Source organism: Gavialis gangeticus, unplaced genomic scaffold (assembly GCF_001723915.1).
Source record: "Gavialis gangeticus isolate Ggan-Ray unplaced genomic scaffold, GavGan_comp1, whole genome shotgun sequence".
Taxonomy (NCBI): domain Eukaryota; kingdom Metazoa; phylum Chordata; order Crocodylia; family Gavialidae; genus Gavialis; species Gavialis gangeticus.
Window position 1 is genome coordinate 5,059,283 of NW_017729015.1, and position 21,329 is coordinate 5,080,611.

Genomic DNA, 21,329 nt, shown 5'->3' on the forward strand with positions numbered 1-21,329 from the left:
CCCCCCCCCCCAGCTCACCAGTCTCCTCATGCCAGTGGGCACAAGACCCACACGGGACAGGTTTTTAAGAAGCACCACACATTGGGAGCTGAACTCATGGGTGTAGTTGGGCTGTACCACCCCCTTGTCCAAATGGCCCCATGGCCAAATAATAGCAGTGCCATGAGCTCTCCCTGTTTTTTTTGCTGTGGGGACAGGGAAGCTCTCTGTCCCTGCAGCACCAGGCCAGGGACAGAGAGCTTCCCCATGCCCTCACCCCTGCCACTGCCCATGCAGTATGCCTCAGTCAGCTCCCACTCCCTGCCTGTGCCTGGAGGGAGCCAGGGGTTGAGAAGTGCTGGGACTAGGGGGAACTGCAGGGGGTAAGCAGTGCCAGGACTAGGGGGAGTCACAGGGTGGGAAGCAGCACCAGGACCACTGGCTTACCTCCCTGTGGCTCCCCTCAGTCCCAGCACTAGGGCTGTGCAAAATGTTGTCAGCTGTTTCAATTTGATGCTGTTTCAACTCGTTTTGAGCTCAAAACAGTGAAATCAAAATGAAATGAAAGGCTTCAAACAGCTTCAAAACAAAATGAGGGCACTCAAAACATTTCAAAAGTTTTGAAACATTTCGAGTTTCAAAGCTGAGCTTGCTTGCAGCTAAAGAGAAATGAAGGAGAGGGGAAGAGCGGGGAAGGACTGCTCTGACATTGACATGTGTAGCTAGCCAGTGACTGTGATCTTGCCCTGAGGTCCCTTCCAGTCCCAGTGCTCTGGGGGAGGGATGGAAAAACTGCATAAAAGCATTGTTTGAACTGAGCTTTCTCTGTGCCTTCACACTTACAAGTGACACAAGTTTTGCTCTGAACACTTTGAGGTGCAGTTTCCCAGAAACTCCTGTACCTATCTCCTTGAAACTTGGCAGGCTTCGTGGCCTCAGCAGGGGCCACCATCCCTGCAGTTTTCACCCCCCTGTGCCTTAACACACACACAACATGAGTTTTGATTTCAAGACTTTGAGGTAGAGTTTCCCAGAAGCCCCTGTACCTTTCTCCTTGAAACTTGACAGACTTCATGGCCTCAGAAAGGGCTACTATCTCTGCAAGTTTCATCTGAAGCAGACAGGAAATGGCAAAGTTATAGGCAGTTTCATGCTTCCCCATTATAGCCTATGGGCAAAATGTTGAAACAGTGTTGAAATGAAATGGAACAGCGGTTTTGAAATTAAATGAAACTCGAAGCAAAACACTGTCCTGTTGAAACGGCGAAATGGAATTTGAAACAAAAAGTTGCTGTTTCACACAGCCCTACTGCTCACCCCTCCAGTTCACCCTAAGCCAGCGTTGCTCAGCCAGGATCCTGAGCTCCACATGGCTGGGAGTTGTGCCCTGGTCTGGGACAGCTCCCCACCCCGCACTGCTGCCCAGAGCCCGGGCCTGACCCCCGTGCCCTCTGCCACTGGGGGAGCCTGGAGCTCCCTCTGGCTGTTGCAGGGAGGCAGAGTAGGTCAAAGGGACAGGAGCAGCCCTGAACTCAACTGCTCCTGTTGGGAGCAAATTTGCTTCTGATGTGGGTGAATGTGTAGACACATTCCTGGGTGCAGTTTACTGCACCTTATTCTAATGTGCAGTAACCTTAAGGTTTACTAATTGCACATGTAGACATAGCCAGACTTCTGTAAAATGGAGATAATAGCATTTCTCCTCTCAGGGGTGTGTAAGGGGAAAGTCTGCGAGGGGCTTGGAAGCTGGCAGGGCATGTATCTCTGTATCCAGAGTAGAAGCCCTGGGTCCCTGCAGAGATCTGTGCATCTTCCAGGAGCAGCTTACAGTTTTATGACCTTGATTCCTTGTTCCATTGCTAGGAATCTGCTGGAAGCTGGTGCCATGTTGTGTTGAGTTCAGCTCTAGCCCAACCCAAAGTGGAAATACCCACATGCTGTGCCACCTCATGCAGCTAGTAGTTGTCAGCAATATGGCTCTCCATGATGTAATATACCCTTTGTCTTGACACAGCTTACAAAGAGACAGCTCTTCCCATTCACCCATACCAGTTTGCTGAACTGCTTTGATTTACTCAAGAGCTGACTGTGTGTATCCTCCCTCACAAACTCATTTCTCCGTGTGCCAGGTCCCAGAGTGATGTGTGTGGATCCAGCAGCTGCAGATTAAGTGGCACAAGGGACAGTCAAAGGACAGGAGTGACAAGCTCAAGTAACTTTTGCAACCCACTTGAAATGTGTGCATTGTGGCGGGTGCAGAGATCCCACCTCAGGAACACAGCTGGGTATTCGTATCCCTCCGCTGTTTCCACCACATGAGGCGGGCCAGTAGGGGGTGCTCCCATGTTGAGCCGCCCACCTCCCTGCGCCCGACCACCTTCCAGGCTCCGAATGCCTCCCTAGGGGCGCCTTATGTCCGGCCGACCCCTCTCCCGGAGCACACGTGCTAGTCTGGGGGTAACGTGCCACCGCCACCCCAAGAATGGACTGTCTCGCGGCCCTGTGTCCTTGGGGTAACACAGGCCTAAAGTCCCACGGGTACTCAACCCAATACAGGCACTTGGGGTACTTCCCCAAGTCCGGGGGCAAAAAGGTATAGTCTCCCTTAGTCCACAGACCTAAGGGGTCTCTTAGGCATAATTTAGACCCACCCCTCAATAAGTCTCCCACACCAGTCAAAAAGGAGAACTTTATTGATTACAGGGGGTAGGGTAAACTAGGGTACAGGATAGAGCAATATCTAGAAATCCTAAAGAGCAAACAGTCTGGCTGTGGTAGCCTTTTGATTACGCATATGTGATACCTTCAGCTAAATATCTAATCAGATTGAGTAGCTTACTCACAAGCATCTTCCAAAGGCAGGTGAAGTTTCCCTTTGGAGGCAGGCGGTTCCTAGCTCGTGAGTTTGGGGGGAGAGAGCCAGTTTCAGATGTTAAGGCTTCTCTGTCCCCTGCCTGGCTGCTGCGTCACCTCATGGCCGGAGAGGAGAGACCGCCTCCTTCCCCGTCCTAACTTATATAGCCCCTGTGACCTCATTCACCTGGGCCAGCAGAGGTCAGCCCCAGTTGGCTGTCAGCCAACCAATCTGAAATGCATCACCTGTTACCGGGCAGATTCCAGCTCCCCAGGTAGAAACCCCTTACCCAGGTAAGTGATGCAAGTCACGTAAGCAGAGGGAGCAGGTTTCCCCCTCCCTCAGGAATGCAGCCAGCTCCAGTTCCCTAAAGAGACAGGCTGAGGGTGTGGTCCCCTGTGTGCTGGGCCCATCCTAATTGAATGGTCACAGCACAGAGATTTAAATCACAGTGTCACAGGGCAGAGATTTTTGGGGAGAAACCAAGGTGGCTCTCTGCCACATGCATCACATAGAGAATAACTGCCTCCCTGCTAGCAGAGCCCCTCCCTTTGCTCAGATGGTAGAAGTCTGTGCTCTGGTACTAAGTCCCACTTTGCTGCAGCGAACCATCCCCGGCTCCTAATCCACAGGCATGGACCACCACTGGCCTGTGTAGCCCAGGAGGCTCTAGCCTATTTGGTCAAGGAATTGGTTTGGCAGTAGGCAGCACATAGGATGGAGATGGGAGCAGCCCTCACATGAGCAGCAGCAGCTCATGTGCACCTTGTGTCCTTGGCTGTGACCCTCCCAGATCCAGGGAAGGAATGGGATAGGTCTCACAGTGACTGAGGCCTGGGAAGCAGCAACTCCCTTCCCTCTACCCTTTCCCTGCCTTATCTGCTTGGGACAGAAGCTCTCTGGGGCAGGCAGGGACTGTCTCAAGCTGTGTTCTTGCACCAATACTGCGTGGGGCTGTTGAGGTGTTACTGAGGTCTAAGCAGCAGTGGGGCCTTTCCCATGTCAGTGAGGGAGAAGAGCTCAGACCTGTGTGTCTGCTTAGTTCCCCAGCCCACCTGGTCGGGGACCTCACCCCTGGGCTATGTCAAACACTAAGAGCACCCGGAGCCCTGTCTGGTTAGGACATCTCTAGGGGCATTGGTGGCAGTCCTGGACATTTCCCTAATGCTGCACCTGTGGTTTGTTCACCTAGGTCCGGGTAACTCCTCATTTCCTGGAATCTGCCCCCTCTTGGACCTTCGTGGGAGCATGAGGTGGCAGGATGCCCCAAATGACAGCGAACTGTTCTGAAAGCAACAATGAGACCCCGCCGGAGATGGGCTCAGCCCGAGGACTGCACCGAGCCAGCACCCTGGGTTCATCTTGGTTTCCTTTTATGTTCCTTCTGGGCAGTCACACAGTTTTCAGGCACTTGCTGTGACGCCAGAAAAAGACACACACATGAACACACGCACACCGGCGTGTCCCACAAACCATCCCACCCAGCTTGAGGGACCAAAAGAGGTATAACAACTCCACCTGCTGGCCAGCATTCAAATACCACCAGTAGCTTTAACTCCAAGGTGAGGACAGGAGCCGGACAATAGTATTTCCAGGCGGATGGTGAGAAGGTTTGTTCCAAGGAAGAGCTTTATTCAGCAGCGTCCTGATAGGAGTCCTTTGTCATCCAACTGAAAGGTTATGTCAGCTGTTCTATTCTGAACCCCTGGTGCAATGGCTTTGCAGTACGAAAGGGGAGTTTCAGTAGCTAGCATGCAATAGAAATTAATGCATCAAGTATCTGGGATTAAGGCAGAGTGAAACGTGCAAGATGAGGATAGGTAGGATCTCAAATGACTCTTTTCTTCTTTTTTATTTCTGCCGCGTTTGTATGTGATTAGCGTGACCCTTTTCAGTTTAGATGAGTACCAGTTGGAAAGGCAACGTATGGGGGGCTCGGCAGCCAATTATTCTGCACTTAATGAACTTGGTACTGGGGAGAAAATGACACGCTGCCAAGCAGTTGGCCAACTGGATGAGCTAATTGCTCCTCACTTTCTCAAAACGGCCACCACGTGGCTTGCAACCCCAAAACACAGCCAGCAGCTACAGTGTTGCCAAGTCTCACAACTGTATCGCAAGTATTGGGATGTTTGGTTAGTGTCTTAATGTTCCAGCTTCTGTAATCAAAAGTTTGCAGGAAAATCTCAGCTCCCATTAAAAAAAGGAGGAAAAAAAAAAGAAAGATGTTTCTAATCTTCTGGATGGTAGATAAAAAGCTTGGAAGCATGAAGCGAGCGTGATCTGCTGTCTCATAAAGCAGCTGGCAAAGAAAGAACCCCAAAACTATCATTTTATTTAAAGAAAACAAACTTCATATGATTTTTAAGCCAGTCTCATGATCTTGGGGGACTTAACACATGGTTTTTTGAATACTTGAGTCTGGCAATACTGACGAGCTGCTTCCTATACAGCTATTTAGGGCTTTTTAAAATAGTATAATGAATGTTTTTATTTTAAGTGCCTGAATATAATTTTACCCAGTGCAGTCTGTCCATCCAAGGATAACGTTTTTTTTCCAAAGAAGGAGCAAATTCCAAACAGAACAAAACAACCCACACCCCAGCCCTGCCTGCGTTACAGTAATGATAACCATCGTAATAGTGAGGAAACCAAGGTCAATGCTGTGCCTTTAGCTAATGCCACTGGGCCTTTTGCCCAGTAGGATGTGAGTGCACGAGATGCTGGATGCTTAGGAAAGGTGCTGGATGGACAATCACAAAGTCCCCTGTATATTCATGGACAACACGGCCAGTGCACCTCCCGTCCTGCTGCAGCCAATGTATCCCACTGCCAGTAGGCATAGATGCCCTGTAGTAGGGAGTTGGCTTGTCTGTCTCCAAGGCTAACCTGGCTTCTGGGTTGAGATTACAAACCCATGGGACAGGCAGGGTTTGTCTATAGATGGAGTTGTCCTTGATTCCTGCTTAATCCCATGTGTACATACACTTATTCCAGAATAAGTGAGCCTTGTATGGGTATGCAAAAGTACTTTTACTCCAGAATTAGAGTCCCTGTGCATGGAGCTGATCAGGATGTCTTAGTTAATCTCCAGACCAGAATCCCAGATCCAAAGAACCCCAAACTGTGGAGAAGCTCAGATCCCTTCTGTGTGAAGAATTTAGTAGTAGAAGTAGGGAGATGCAGACGTCAGGGGCAGAATACAAGCAGGGAAGAGGTGAAGTGAGCCTAGAAAACATGCAGTCTGCTAAGTGGAGACCAGACACAAGGGGTCTTATCCCTGAGGGGTTGCTTCTTCCCTCAGTGCCTTACCTTCTTGTGGCACGTCGGGGACTTGAACAAGCACCCAGCTTAGGAAAGTTATTTGAGTTGCACAGCAAAAAAGCACCACGTATGCGATACTGGTGAATAAAATGCCAGTGAGACACTCAGCACATAAGGGCAGGTGTCAGTGGAGAAGCAAATGGCTTCGTTAAGTCAGCAGTAAAGAAGCCTCCAGCATCCATCCAGTCCTGTGCACTGGCTGTTGGTGCCACAGCAGGGGCTGCTTCCCAGCCATGGGGCTTTTCTAATGCAGCAAGAACAATGCGGTAGCTCCCACAACTGGGCTTCCCTGGTGCATAATCACCTCTTCCTCATCTTGTCACTGTTATGAAAGGAAGAAAAGAGGGCCCAGAGCTTTCTGGTGCCTTTTGTAATCACTGCCTAGTCCTCATCACCAAGGCTGTGTCCACGCTAGCAAAACTAGGAGCCGTCGTTCGACACTGGCAGTACCAGAGAGTGGGCTCAGGTGTTCCTCCCTCTTTGCTGTCTAAGATGCCCTTCCTTGTGCTCTGACCTGCTCCATCTACCCACACTAATGTTCTCCATCCTGCCCCAGCAGCTTCTGCAGATGCTTCCCCATGTTGACAGGGAAATAACAAATGAGGGAGTTGTCTCTGAGTGTCACATACCAGCAGCGAATCTGTCATGCTCAGCGAACTGATTGTGCCAAAACTGTGGGCCAAGTTCTCTTCCACCTATTAGGTAAGTAAGCAAACTTGGGCATCTAAGTGCAATGCTGTTCCACCCTGCTCAAGTCCTTGAAATAATATTAATACAAGAGGTGGGCAGGTCCTCCTCCTCCTTGCTGCTTTTTTGTGACTCAGTCTTCAGGGTCAGACAATGGCGTGTTACAAAAGTAGATGCACTGATGGATATTCAGAGATTTGAACAGCATGGAAGAGAATCTCACTTCGATGCCTAAATTCACATGGGCCTCTATTAGGTGGAACAGAAGCTGGCCTTATTTCTTTCCACTCACCAGCTGCAATCCTTAGTATAAATTTATTCTTTTCAGTAGAGCTCTGCAAACTTTTTTTCAATGAATAATAAATTTGCTGAAACATGCAGTTTCAGGGGCACTGAAATTATTCCCGAATTCAGCTTGAATTTGGCAGAGAGTTTCCAGTCCAAAACAAAAAGGGGGGAGGAAGAAACTTAAAAAAAAAATGGGGGTCAGCCTGAACTGAATTTTTTTCCCCCAGTTCAGTGACCAGACTTTAAAATCTATTATTCACACAGCTGTCTCCTGAACACTGCTGAGGTCAGCCTGGATGGAAGGAGAATTACATTTGATTTCTTTTTAACATGCTCCTTCTCCAAGACTGAGACCCGTTTGCATTAATTAAGTTTCCCGAGAAGTGATTTTTGTTTTTTTAGAGCTGCATTACTGGAAAGCCAAAACCAGGGGCTTAGAAAGGAAAAACTGACTGAGCCTGAAGTCCTCCTGCCTGCACAGAGGCACTGGTGTAACAGCATGGGGTGCTGAAAATGTTACAAACGTTTGAGCTGACCTTGCTTAACCCGCTTAAAAGAGACCCTGCCATGCAGGTCAGGCCCCAGATTTGCCCAGCTTTAAAATTCCCCAGGGAAATATCTCTGCATTCCAGATATCACCAGGCCACTGAGAAGCTACGACAAGAAACAACTGTTGCTTCTGCAGGGCCCGTGGTGCCGGCAGTGTGCAGGGCAACTGATAGACGCAGAGCCCAGACCTGCCAGCTCTGGGTCCTGAAGTGGTGCTTGCACTGAAACACCCACAAGTGCAGGCAAAGGCGGGTGTAAGGGCAGGGCAGGGGGTGACGTGTGGCTCAGTCGGCCACTGTTTGCTCCGTGCTTCCCCTTTCCTCCAGGGCAAGGGAGGATGCTGCAGTGATTCTTTACCAAGAGAGCCAGCTTCCTCCGCTCCGCCAGTGCAGCCATGTTCTCCATGCCTGCAGCTCAGTCCCTGCTCACCATGGGGGCAGCAGACAAGCAGCACCGTACCTGCTGCTCTGGGTTCTCTGTTCACGGGTGATGTAGAGGTGTAAGAACACATCCCTCGTAACTCCTGGCCGGGCTTGTGAGGCAATTCACAAAGCAGCCCAGGCACACTGTCCCCATTGGTGACTCATGGCAGGTTCAGCAGTAAGTTTGAGAAGAATCAGGGCACCCCACTAAGCAGAGCCAGGATGACCTGGGTGAGGGTGTTGAACAGGAAAGTAATCGATACAGCCAGAAGAATCAAGTTCATTTCAGGACAAATGCAAGGAAATCTCTTTTTCCTGCATGGAAAGCGATCTGTCCCTGGAGCTGCACCAAGACCCCCATGCCAGGGGCTCACAGAGCCAGGTCTTTAGTCAGCAGGGAAAGGAATTGCCTCGTCCTGTTTCTCAACAACAGAGAACAAATCCAAGGCTCTTTGCAAATGATTGGGAAAAGCTGTATGATGCAGCATCCCTCCAGGAGGCTCACTCCGAGTGCTCCTCTCAAGTCGCACTGGGGAAGAGCTCCAGCGAAGCAGCCCATGGCACACTTTCTTCTAGGTCACAGGCAGGGTCCCCAGGGGGCAGCCACTGCCTGGAACGTGCCTACAGGTGTCTGCAGCCCAGGCCCAGATCTGATGTCAGTGCTGACGAGCAGGGACTGGAGAAAGCTGGGAACCACCTGGGAACAGAGAAGGTGGACCTTTGCTATTCATTATTCTTCTGAAAACATTGCCAGCAGCCCTCAGTCTTGTCCCACTTCCCTCCCTTGGCCCAGCTTCCATTTCAAGAAACATCTGTCCAAAACAAGCCCAGCTTCCTTAAGCATTTTTTTCTTTGTAAATCCAAGGACTTTCTTTCATGAAAGTGCAAGTCCAGTGACTCAAGCAGCTGTGCCAATTCAACCAGGTACTGAGCATTCACCAGTCCCTGCTGGCACCTGCCCAGCCATGGGTGTCCAGAGGCTACAGCCAAAAGATGAACCATGCGGGAAAGGCAAGGGGAAGGGCAGATGAAATGGTAGGGGCTCCCACTGCACAGGGGTGCTGTGTACAGCACTAGGCACACAGCTCTAAGTCCTACCCATACCCAGGCAGGACTAACAGGACAGCTCAGTTCTGCTCCCGGCTTTCGGTGGAAACTCCTGCCTGGATCTGGCTGCCATATGAGGAAAGCCAATTTGCAGCAAATGTCTTCCTGTAAAAAAAAACCTGCAGTTGATCCAAATTGCCCGACAACTCATGCTGGATCCTGGTGCATCTCCCAGAGCAAAAGAAATGTCCCTCCATCCAGCTTAACCACCCATTCCCAGATCCCCCAAGTGGTACAGAAAGCTTCCCCTGAAGCCACTGCTTCTTGCCTCCCTTCAGCTGGTAGGACTCACTGTGACAGTATTAGCATAGGGTGCTGCACTGCAGAGCCAGATGAGGGGTGGGAGGAAGGGGAAATGTGGAAAGAGCCTGTTGTCAGAGGTTTTATTTATTATTTGTGCAATGGCTAGCTGCTTAGCGTGGCAGGGCTGAAGAAACAGAATGGCTTGGCTGGGGTAATATTCCTCTTGCTAGAGAAGGAAGCAGCCAAGGGTGAAGTTACACATTACACTTAGAGCACACTAAATCTGTGGAGTGTTAAGCAGTGTTAAAATGAGAAAGTGCCATGAACAGTTGCACATTAAGGGTCAATCCCGTTTCTTCCCTCCATAGCTCTGACTTGCCACTATGGGTCTGGCAAGCAGAGGCATGGCTAGAAGCCAGGACACCTTAGCTAGTCTATTCCTGCTCTTGGGAAGTCGGGAAGGGAACTGGGAGTGCTGCGTCCTGGCATGCTGGAGTACTGCAGATTGCTGGTTTGTCTCTGTGGAGCAGACTGAAGTTCCCCTAACAGAAGCTAGGTAGCAAGGCCCAGAATTAACCCTTGCCTGAAGTGGCATAATTTTGAGACTCTCAGAGGGCACTTAGCCTGAGTTAACAAGCTTCATTGATCAGACGCTCACATTTTAAGTGCCCTTAGTATGGCCTAAGTGTAACTTCACCTCCAGCGGCAACAAAGGTGAGACTGCTGGACACAGAGAGATGCTCTGGTTCCCTCTGGGTGCTGGCAAGGCCTGGCCTGTCATGCAGTGCAGCAAGGCAAGAGCTGGCTCTGAACCTTCTCCCTGCACTGCCAGCCCCTTGCTGCAGCAGGACGGGGAACATGCCCCTCCCACCCAGCAGAGTTCAAACCTTTTCAGGCAATAATTTTGAGTCAAAACAGCTGTTTTCTAATAAATGAGTGAAGCCTTTTCCATTGACCCACCTCCCTGTGATGCCAGGGAAAGGCACCCAGATGCTTAGACTGCAATACATGCCCCCCACGCCCCCAACAAGTCAAATACAGAGTGAGGTGACCGAGCCCTCAGGGGCACCAATAGGCACATTCAGCCTCCTCGGCCTTGCAGCTGTGCTTCTGCTGCATTGTTCATTTCTTTCTTCCCCCAGACCTACCCTGAGACCGAGCAGAGCACTGGGCACTGATGTGTAGGTGTCTGAGTCCTACTGGGGTACCTCACGACCTCTGTAGATCTTGCCACTAGGCTCCAGTTCGGGAGAGCCCCTTTGGCATGGCAGACAGCACTCAACACAGGCTTCACATTAAATTCATGTGAAGCACATCATTCAAGTGAAATATGTGCATTTCTGAATTGGGAGTTTAAGTGCATGCTTAACTCCCCACACTGAGGAGCCAAAGCAGATCTTCATATGCTCACAGGTTGCTTGAGTTTAAAGTTTGGCTCAGACACTGTGCTACATTGGGACTTGAAGTAGGGATGTGACCTTCTCCTACATCAGCAACCACATAGAAACTTCATGGAGGACTGGCTGGATTAGAAACCACCTGATGCAGAAGAGGACATGAATCCGGTCATCTCACCACTGATCTGCTGACAGGAGACCAAGACTGTACCCTAATCGAGGGCAAGAGCCCTGTACTCTTGGCACATGGTACAGCCAAGATCAACGGCTTTATTCCCTGCTTAAGAAATGGACTAAAACATAGAGGAAGCATTATTCCAGGTTTCAGTGTAAACCTATAAAAAGAACAGAACTCAGCCTCCTACCTGATTTACCATCCACGTGAGGATTTATCTAAGGAAGAAAAATCTGTTGTCATTTAAAATTTGGTAGAAAGAAAGCCCGCTCCCTTCTCCCTCTTTTTAAACTTGACAGATATAGGCACTGGTGCTTTGAGATCTTTTTTCAGTTGGTTTGTTTTTATAAGACTGTATTTGTAATGTGAAATGAGGATTTCTTTTCTATTCTGTAATTATAAAAGTCGAAGAAGTTTCATCCAATGGCTGTTTTGGTTTTGTGTATTTTCATTTCTTGTGCAGTTGAATCGATTAAAAAATGTTGGGTTTTTTGCTTTTTTTTTTTTTCTTTAAGAAAATGCTGCATTCTCTTACTGCTGAGCTAAAGATGGGCTTTTAAGGAAGGGCTCATCCATCTTTTTGTCCTATGTCATTGAGCGGTTCTTTTTAAAGAGACTAAAAAGAGACTTGTAATCACCTCCTGGAACTTCAAGCTGCCATAGCCAATTTATTACCTTTCCCTACTGTATGTCAACCCAGGTAATTTTGTCCTCTGTAGTATTTAGATCTGAATCATTCCCCCCCTCGCTAAACAAAAACCAACTTCTTCAGAAATCAATGGTGTCAACTCCCAGTGGTCCAGCTGCAGGAAATTTGAGAAATTATAACTTAAAGGATTTTTAGAAGCATTTAACTATGTGCTTAACTTAAAGTGCTTGCAATACCCCCATGAAAGCCAACTTTAAAAGAATAAGAGTCATAGGCTTAAAGTCTTCCCCGGATCATGGTTATATAAGCAAGTGCTTCTGAGAATCAGCAGAAAGGATGTCTGCAGTGGAAAGGCCAGTGAACCTACATTCCTACAGAGATTACAACAGGGGTGAGCAAAATATGAGCCATGGGCCATATCCTGTGTAGTAATTGCTGCTACTGCAGGGGACTTAGACTCTGTGGCTAAGTACAGGCAGTCAAAAGACACAAGGCTGAATCAATTCAATCTTTGCAGGTTAATCTAAGCTGCATAGTTGGAACCAATAAGCAAGTGAACAGGCATTCATTTTTTATTCCAGAAATGCAGCCACGTGCCTACAGTGGGCTAGGCCAGAAGCTGGGGGGCGCTAGAGCAGGCCTCTCTGCTTGACTGGAGAAGGCAACTTGGGACAAGGCTAGCCTACCCACCCTGCAAGGGAGGGTTCACAGGAACAGTACAAAGCATTCTGGGGTACTGGCGTTACTGTGCGTTAACTTGAATCTGGAGGGGATCTGGGACAGAAGTTGAATAAACTGATTTACCCTGAATCAGTTAAGTCTGATACTACATCCAACCAGATTTATCTTAAACTGGTTTTGGCTATTTTGAAATCAGTTTATGCGCACTGAACTTATTTTGTGTTACAGATTTTAGGTGGTTTCTGATCACTTATACCAGTTTATGTGTAATTTCTGTCCCTGCCTGTGTGTTAAGTGCTGTGCAAACACAGTTTGGGGTGGGGAGAGGGCATCTACAGAAGTTCACTGGCAAAAGTCTGTATAGTATAGAGACAGATCTACTTATTAGAAATAAAACTTCATTAGAGCATTATCATTATAGAAAGAATCCTTGACAATTAAATAGCTTCTAAGTTGAAAGTTAACGGGATTCAAGATTAAGTGTTAAATTTCAAGGTGGGGAAAAAAAATCAGAATTAATACTTCCCCAAAAAGACAGGGAGAAAGGGAGATAGAGAGGATTTACTGACATATTTGACTGGATTATGCCTTTTATCCTGACCATCTCCCTAATAAGCTATCAGTGAATATTCTTCTAATTCCCCCAACAGCTCCATGCTTCAATGGAAGCTCTATTTCTGAATATAGAATCTGAATTTATTTGGCCTGGTAGTTGGGTCTTCCCATGTATATACAGTGTATAACTGCGTGAGAACCAGACTAGAACCTCTTGTGGTCTGTATCAATAGATATGATCTTGCAGTGAAGAAGAGAGATGAAAGTAGTACCCAGCAAGCTATAGACTGCAAACCTAGTTGCACTGTACGACTAGAGACAGGCATTACACATAAACCAGCTTAAGTGTTCAGAAACTGATTTAAACCTGTAACAGAACAGACATTTAGTGCACATAAACCAGTTTGAACATGGCCAAAACTGGTTTGAGATAAGCCTGGTTGAATGTAGTATCAGACTTAACTGATTTGGCTCAAACCAGTTTATGCAATGTCTGTCCAGACTCCTTCCTGATTTAACTTAAACCAGAGTCCTCCAGCATCCCAGATGCTTTGCAGCCCTGGGCAGGGCTGTTTTTTCCAAAGAGCTGAACTGGCCCCTCCCCTCTGTTCCCTGGCTGGAGCTCCAGCAGAGATGGCAGGCACAGTAGCATCTGCCTGTCTTCCCTGTGCCCCCCCACCCCTTCCTTGCTCAAGCAGGGATTACCCCTCCCCTCTGCCACAGTATGGAGCATAGCCATCATGAGGTATGCTAGCTAATGCTGAAAGGTGTCTGTGTAAGACAGACAGGACAGTGTCTGCTTAGGGCTTTTTGGAGCTAATCAGCAGGTCAGCTGGTAACTTCCCTCCATTCCTTCCTTGGAAAGAGATGTTTAAGAAGAGCTTGAACTAATGAGACAGACTTTTGTTTTCTGATAGGCTGATAAATGCTCTGTTATCAATTCTCTGCTGGGCTAGTCAGGAGCAGCGAGGTGGAGGGGAACCCCTCCCTAATCAGAGCATCCTGCTGGCCATGCCCCCCCTCTGTTCAGCAGTATGAAAGGGAAGGGAGGGATGCTCTAGCACCCCCCTCACCCAGCATCCAGCCTGAGAACTTCAGGCATGTGCCTGCATTTCTTCAGTCCAGAGGGGATGTCTATGTGGTTATAAACCAATTCAACCTAGCCAGATTAGACTAACCTGCAAAGATTAAATCAATTCAGGCTCAGGCTTTTTGGATGTCTGTCCCTCACCTATATGGGCTGTTGTGCTGTCAGCTCCCATAACCTGAGCAGTACCAGGCTAGAAAAATGCATGCCTGGGAGATCCCAGTGCATACCTGCATGCTGCTGGCAAGTTAAAAGATTTAGTAATGGACCAATGTATCTGCATGGTATGAAAAGGGAAGCTGCCATTTCAGACAAGACAAAGCATAAGTCCCTAGTAGCTGGGGGTAAAGACGACACCATATTATGAGCAAAAACCAACCCCGGCAATTCCACAGGCCACCTCAGCAGCATGCTTGGAATACAGTATTCTTCCCTCCCTGTCTTGAAGTGCTGGGTCCTCAGTTAGCTTACAACCAGCTCCCCACTGTAGGTCTCCGAGGTTTAATTAATTCTTGTTTACGAAGGGCCTAGGGACCTTCAGTTGGCAGCTGCTACTGTAGAGGCATGTGGAGCACTATCATGGACAAAGCAGCAGCCTTCAGTAGCTCAGCAAGAGCTCATAAATTGCCTGTAGCTCACTTGGAAGTGACAGTGTAGAGGGAGGGCACCGGCACATGCTCTCTTCATTTGTCACCCACCTTTGGAAGTGCTTGTTACATTCGCTGAGGGCAAGTCCTGCAACACAGCACAGTACAATGATGTTGTGGAAAGGCACAAGCACGATGAACATGTGTGTAAATTTACAGTGATTTACTTCCTAACAGTAATGTACTGAGGGGTGGGTGCAGGGCACTAGCCCCAGACATTCACTTACAGAGGGTGCAAAAACGATGGCCACCACCACTGCTAACCCAGTCCTTGCCACTGCCTGCAGAGCAGACCCTGGTAGTTTGGCCTCTGCCTCCTAATGCCATGCTGTTTTATCTACATGAAGTCCTGTTGGTCAGAGATGAGGACTGAGGTCCAGAGCACCTGGCTTCTATTCTCATCTCTGCCCCCAGATATGTTACCACCAGCTGGATCATTCTCCTCTTGCTTACAACACTGTAACCGCAGGAACCCCACTGCAGTCAACACCAAATTCAGACCTGGTGCAGGACCAGAGTTGAGCATGCTATATCCCTCAGTTTTCCTGTGGGATTCTAGTAATTATGTTCCTAGGCTGCTGCAAAGGTTTTATAAAGTGCTTTGAGTTCCTTTGATGAAACATGATCTTTAAGGGGAAAAATATTATTAAATTACACAATGGCTCTAGCAACAGTGAAAGAGACTGTTCAAATTGCATTAGAAAACTCATTCCCATCCACAGAATCAGGTTTGGAAGAAGAAAAAAAACTGCCTAAAGATGCCTGAAACCAAAAAGTGGGCATCACTTAAAAAACAAAAACCAAAAACAAAGCTTGAAATAATAAAGGATGGAAACTTTTGAACTTGAAAGGAAGGAAGGAAGGTTGGTAGGTAGCTATATACACCCAAAGTGAAAACAACATTTTTCTGTTTTTCTTTCATAACAGAAAGAAAACAATTAAAAAATATAATAGAGTTATATTTTGTTCCGTTTTACCAAAAGTTTTCCATGGAAAAACATATAGCAGCTTTCAAGCCAACTCTAGACTCTCACACTTAGTTATATAAATTGCTTGTTAACACTTTTAAAGATGACTTTTTGGTGTCTGCGCCACAAAAACACTAGTTTGCACTCAAGCAAAGTTCACAGTACAGATTTCCTCTATTCATCTTTGGAGACGCAGTTACAGATATTCTCATGCACATTTTAAAGTGAGTTATTGTTTGCCCACTCCAATTACACAGGCAGCATGCATGTGTCACTGGAAGTAAAACTGCTCATCTTTGTGTAAGTACCTGAAGGAAATTCATCTATAGCTGACGCAGTAAGGGATTGTTTTAGTTTTTTAAGCAGAAAGTTATAAGTCTTGTCCCCCAAAGTCATTGTAAGACTATAATATAGATAGGAACAAAAAACAAAACAAAACCCTGGACGGCCAGAATCCACGTCCATTGGTGATAACTTATTGTACTACTGGGAAACCCAGTCTCTTCTACTTGTATAACTATTAATGCCCTTGAAGGAACATCATCCTGTGTGGACTTTACTAAACTGGGCACCTAGAAACCTGAGCTCTATTACTAACTCTGCCACCAACTTTCAGTGGGTGTGTCTACACATGCAATTAATGTGAAGCAATAAACTCCGGATTTTATTGCTCCCAGGTGCTGCAGCTACATGTGTGTCTGGGATGACAGAATATTGAGCCAGGTCAGAGCAATCCAGGCAGCCCTGCCTGCTCCCCCCAGCTCACCGTGCTGTTGAGGGGCTGGCTGGGACACAAGGGTGCTTCAGTGTGGGGCTAGCTGGCAGGCAACCCTGCACTGAAATGCCCTCATGCCCCAGCCAGCCAAAACAGTATCTACATGTGCACTGCTGTGGAGTAACAAAAGGAAAAAGAAAAAGAGAACAAAAACTGCACAGCAGGACAGTACCTGTATTTACAAGTACTACCCTGCCACGGAGTTAATTAGTTTACTCCAGCCTAATAGAGGCAAAGGTGTAGATGTGCAGCATTTACTGCGCAGCTAATTAGTCAGCTCCTTAGTAAATGTCTTGTGTAGATGTGCCCAGTGTGTCTTTTTTCAAGTTATTTCACCTCTTTGTGCCCCTGTTCTGCAGTTAGACACTGAGATTACAACCCTGGCTGTTTTCTATAAAGTATTCCAAGAAGATCAGATTGAATTACCATCACAAGGTTGCTTTTCAAAGCCTCCAATAAATTAGCAGCTTTATGTTAACGCCATAAAATCATGATTCTTTTACACCAGTTGTATGGCAGCCAGCTTGGAGCCTGTTCTCCCTTGATCCGAGCCATCACTTAGATGGGGAAGCTGACTCCCTTAATTAACAGAAGTGACTAATGGCAGAGTCCACATCAAGATGGTTACCAGGCCTGCTGGGGTCTCTGCTTGCAAGTTAGAGATACAGTGTTACTAGCATCATTATTTCAACCCAAGTTAAATCCCAAACATCTTTCTGTCCATGGGTATGAGATGCATACATAGTATAACATACTTGGCTCTGAGATGCCTTCTTCTAAGTCAGCTTTGTAGAATCCCCTCTCTCAGATACATAGCAGGTGCTGTTTGTTGGGAACATAGGAATTACAACCCTGGGACAGACCAGGGGTCCCTGGAAACCCAGTCTCCCATCTCTGATCGTGCTTCAGAGGAAGCTGTAAGAACCCCACAATGGGCAGCTGTCAGATAATCTATTCCCCACCCCCAACCCAAAGCATGTACAGCTCAACCTGATCTTTAATGGTTAAAGGCTGGCTTGCGGCCTGCAGAAGGACATTTAATGCTCCTTCAAGTGTTTGGTTGCAACACTGGATATTCTGTAAATGTAAGTGTCTTTGAATCTTACTAAATTGTAGTCCCAAGAACTTCTCCTGGCAGTGAGGTTCACAGGCTGGGCATATGCCATGGAAAAAGTATTCCCCTCTCACAGTACCATAATCAAAGAATTAAGAAACTCCAAAACAGCAGCCATTTTGAAAGACTCCAGTGTTTCTGGATGCCCGTAAGTAGAGACCAGTATCTCCTCCCCAGCAAGGGAATTCAGGACAACCACCCTTTTGCTTGCCTTGAGTTAGAGCAACTGGACAGCGGTTTCCCTGCCCTAGGAAACTTCAAGGTTTTAAGACTGTTCCTGTTCCACACTGGCACAGAGCCCAAATTCTTCCTAGCTTTTCCCCTCAAATCTATTCAAAACCACTGCAAGAACATCAGTGGAAGACCCAGCCCAGGGATGTGCACCCACTGCCCACCAGGCTGCTGGCTTCTCTGGGGTGCGACTTTATGTTTCTCCTGCTGGGGATGTTCTGCTTTGCATCAATAAATCACTGAAGCAGGCACTTGACCCTGGGTCTCCCCCATCCCAGGCACTGGGATCTTAAGTCAGTTTTTCCTCGCCATTTTTGGGCCTGTGGTTCTTTATTTATTGGCAGCAGAGCAGTTTCCCAGGTAATACTGACTGAGCTCCATACCACAATAGAAAATACCTAGTGCTTACAGCACTCCTCTGTGACATGGGAGACCTGCCAGTTGGGCTAAATGAATCAAAGCAGGGACTTGAGTACAGGGCTTCCCACCCTGAAGGCAAGTGTCCTGACTACCAAGCTATTCAAAGTCAGGAGCATCTCTATCTGTGATCCGAAACCCCAGCTTGGGCTTGGGAAATTTGCCCAGCAAAAGATCATTAAAAACAATCTGTTTCCACAGCAGGGTCCAGTTGGAAGAATCAGCATTTTCCAACAGAAAAACTGCTTTTAGAAAAGTTGCTGCCCTGCTCTTGGCACTGGGGTTTCTTGAAGGTGGTGGCCCAGATACCTCCAAATCCCTGAGTATGGCTAGCAATTGGATGCTTATCTTGCTGGGATCCTATGACCCCAGCTGACTTCCTACCCCTGGGACAGGGGGCTGGACTCGATGATCTTCAAAGGTCCCTTCCAGCCCTAATGTCTATTAAATCTATGAAGGGACAGACTGGTATTTTTACTAACTGCATTTATGCTGTCACCCCAAATTCCTGGTATGTTGAGTCCACACTGCTCTGCCACTACATCCTCCCTGCTTGCATATGCTTCTGTTACTTGCCAGCTACATGTTTGATGTTGGGAAGTGAGAGGAAGTCCTAGGACTGGTAGCAGCTCTACAGACCACCTGGCTGGCTGCACCAGACCGGTCACCCTACTACTCAGGTCCTTCTGCCCCTGCATTCCCCACATGGGGCTCCCCCTTCCTCTGGGTTGTCCCTGTGGGTCTCTGAGGGCTTACTGGGGCTCCAGGTGTTTAAGAATAAGCCCCTATTTCTCTCTGGCCACACCTGCCTTGGCCACTAGTAAAGATCTCAGCTTTTGAGCTTCAGACCCAACCTCAGCAACTATTCCACACCTTTGTAGACTTCCATCTTTATGTGCTGGGTTCCCCACAAGGCTTAGGGGTTCTCTTTTAGCCCTTACAATAAAACAAAGGGGGCACACCCAGGCCCCCTATCCACAGCCTCCTCCACCCCCATAGCTGCAGACCTGTCCTCTGGGTCACAAGTCCAGATCAAATCAAAATAATAAACCAAAAGGTACAAGCCATCTTTGCTAAAAAAAAAAAAATAAGTCTCCCCCTTTGTCAAAGCAGCCCACAGGCCTTACCTACCTAGGAGACTTCCTCTCCCAGGTCCCCTGCATAGCTTACATACATACCTGCCTCTGCAACACATACACACACCACACTCCTCTCTCTCTGCCTTGGCCTGCTTTAAATCCTCTGACCCAGCCTGCTTCCGTTCAGCTGACCAGATGCCAGGTGCAACCAGGTGCAGCCATAGCCAGGGGCAGCCAGGTGCTCATTAACCCACTGCCTTTATCAGTGCCAGGCTCAGCCCACCTGCACTGCTGCCTTTAACTATCTGCCCTCTTTGGCCTCACTAGTAACAGGGGCACTGTCCCAGGGCCACCACTGCCACTAGCAGGCAGGTCACTGTTACTGACCTGTGTGCTGCTATGGCCTTGGGTACAAGATTGTCCAGCTGTACCCCTGCTTGAGAGGGTCCCAGAGCTGAGCCTTCTCTCTCACATGCTTCAGGTGTGGGACGCCGGGCCACAACTCCTAAAGGGCATTTAATCTAAGCAGCTCTTGGGCACTTCTCCAGCAATGCCCCCTCTCCTGCTGTTAACCTCAAACCTGCTGACAGCAGAAGCAATGGGATTAAATAGTCCACTCAGCATTTTTCCAAAGGAGCCCGCTCTCTCCTGACTTTCTCCAAACCTCGCCATGCACAGTTTTGGGATGGAGCATCCCAGATACGCCCTTCTGCTCAGCAACAGAATTAGACAAATGGGCAGGCATGTGCCGTGCTGTCATGCTGCTTTATCACCATTATTCCAGCAAGTGCTGGGATTAAAGCACCCTTAGCTTTAAATTAAATGTCTAATGCAATTTATCAGGAATTGAAGGAGGGAGAGGGGGATTGGGCTGGGCAGGGAAGAAAAGAAAACCCCCAGCTCAGCAGAGCAGCAGTCAGGGCCAGGGGAGAATTGATCAATCAACTCTCTGGAAAGGTGCAGCAGTAAAGACTCCTTTCTAGGGGAAGACAAGTTGGGAACTACACCCCAGGCCCTGCCTGAGTGGTTTGGTACAGCAAAATTAGTTAGGGGCAACTGCCTGAGGGGGAGGGCAGGGGGAAGGGGCTGACTACCATGCTGTGTGACTGCCGGGCCTGCCTTCTTTCTTTTCCTACTGGCAATGCCAGCCCAATGGTTTGGGGCTAATGCTGCACTCCCCTGCACCCAATGCTGTTGTCTATGCTTGTGTAAAGTACTGCCGAATCCCAACAGCTGTGTGCTCACACACATGTGCAGTGCAAGGCACTAGGGGGTCAGAGCCCTCCAGTTTCTCTGGTACTTTGCATTCAAGGGTCCTAAAGCAAGGCAGCGCCAGCAGTTGTGCAACTCTCACTTTGTCCACTGAGCGTGACTCACTGATGAAGAACGTCTTGCACTCAAAAGCTTGTCTACATTTATTCCAACCATGCGGTTAGTCCAGTAAAATATATCACCCCTCAAAAATCCTTGCCTCCCACATCATTCCTGGACCATCATGGCTACAACATCACTCCAACATTACTACTCACTAGACGAGGCATTCCCACTGCATGCATCAGAAACTAAGGCCCAGTGAGGGGTCAGGCACACATAGGGCCCATAACAGAGCTTGGAACTGACCCTATATCACTCCTGGCATCCTGTCTTGTAACTTAAACACAAAATTACCCTTTCTGATCTAGTGGCCCCATGTAATACGTTCAGTAGCATGGGATTTGGTGGACATATTCTTCAGGAGTAGTTACGGTGGCGCCCTGCTAGGGGTCTAGCCACAGGCTTGACTCCCGAGGGTGAGAAGTGTGGGTAGCAAGTCCATTGTGGGCAGCACTTAGTAGGGAGAAAATGAGATCTAATAGAGGAAACGGAGTCAGGACGGAGGAGAGAACATCATGGCACAGTGTCTGGGGTGAAGCAGCAGCTGAGGAGTTAATTCTGCAGGGGGGCGCTCCACAGCCAGCCCAAGGCTTGGTAGGGAAAAGCCAGGTGGACTGAATAAAAAAAACCCCCAAAAAACTGATGGAGCAACAGGGAGTCTCAGCTTCAGGGGGTATGTAACCTGCTGCAGCTAAGGGGACAGTCAGCCTAGTACTGGGGGTCTACT

General features: G+C 48.2%; 1 protein-coding gene across 2 annotated transcripts in view; it reads left to right on the top strand.

Moving 5' to 3' along the window:
• The window catches only part of NKAIN1 (Sodium/potassium transporting ATPase interacting 1), a 261,338-nt gene extending 250,154 nt beyond the window's left edge, over nt 1–11,184 (top strand). For both annotated transcript variants that reach the window (XM_019512133.1, XM_019512134.1), the window contains exon 7: nt 4,026–11,184. In XM_019512133.1, coding sequence (XP_019367678.1) covers nt 4,026–4,035 — 10 coding nt within the window. In that variant the 3' untranslated portion in view covers nt 4,036–11,184. The remainder of the gene's footprint in view (nt 1–4,025) is intronic.
• Nucleotides 11,185–21,329: the final 10,145 nt, after the last annotated feature.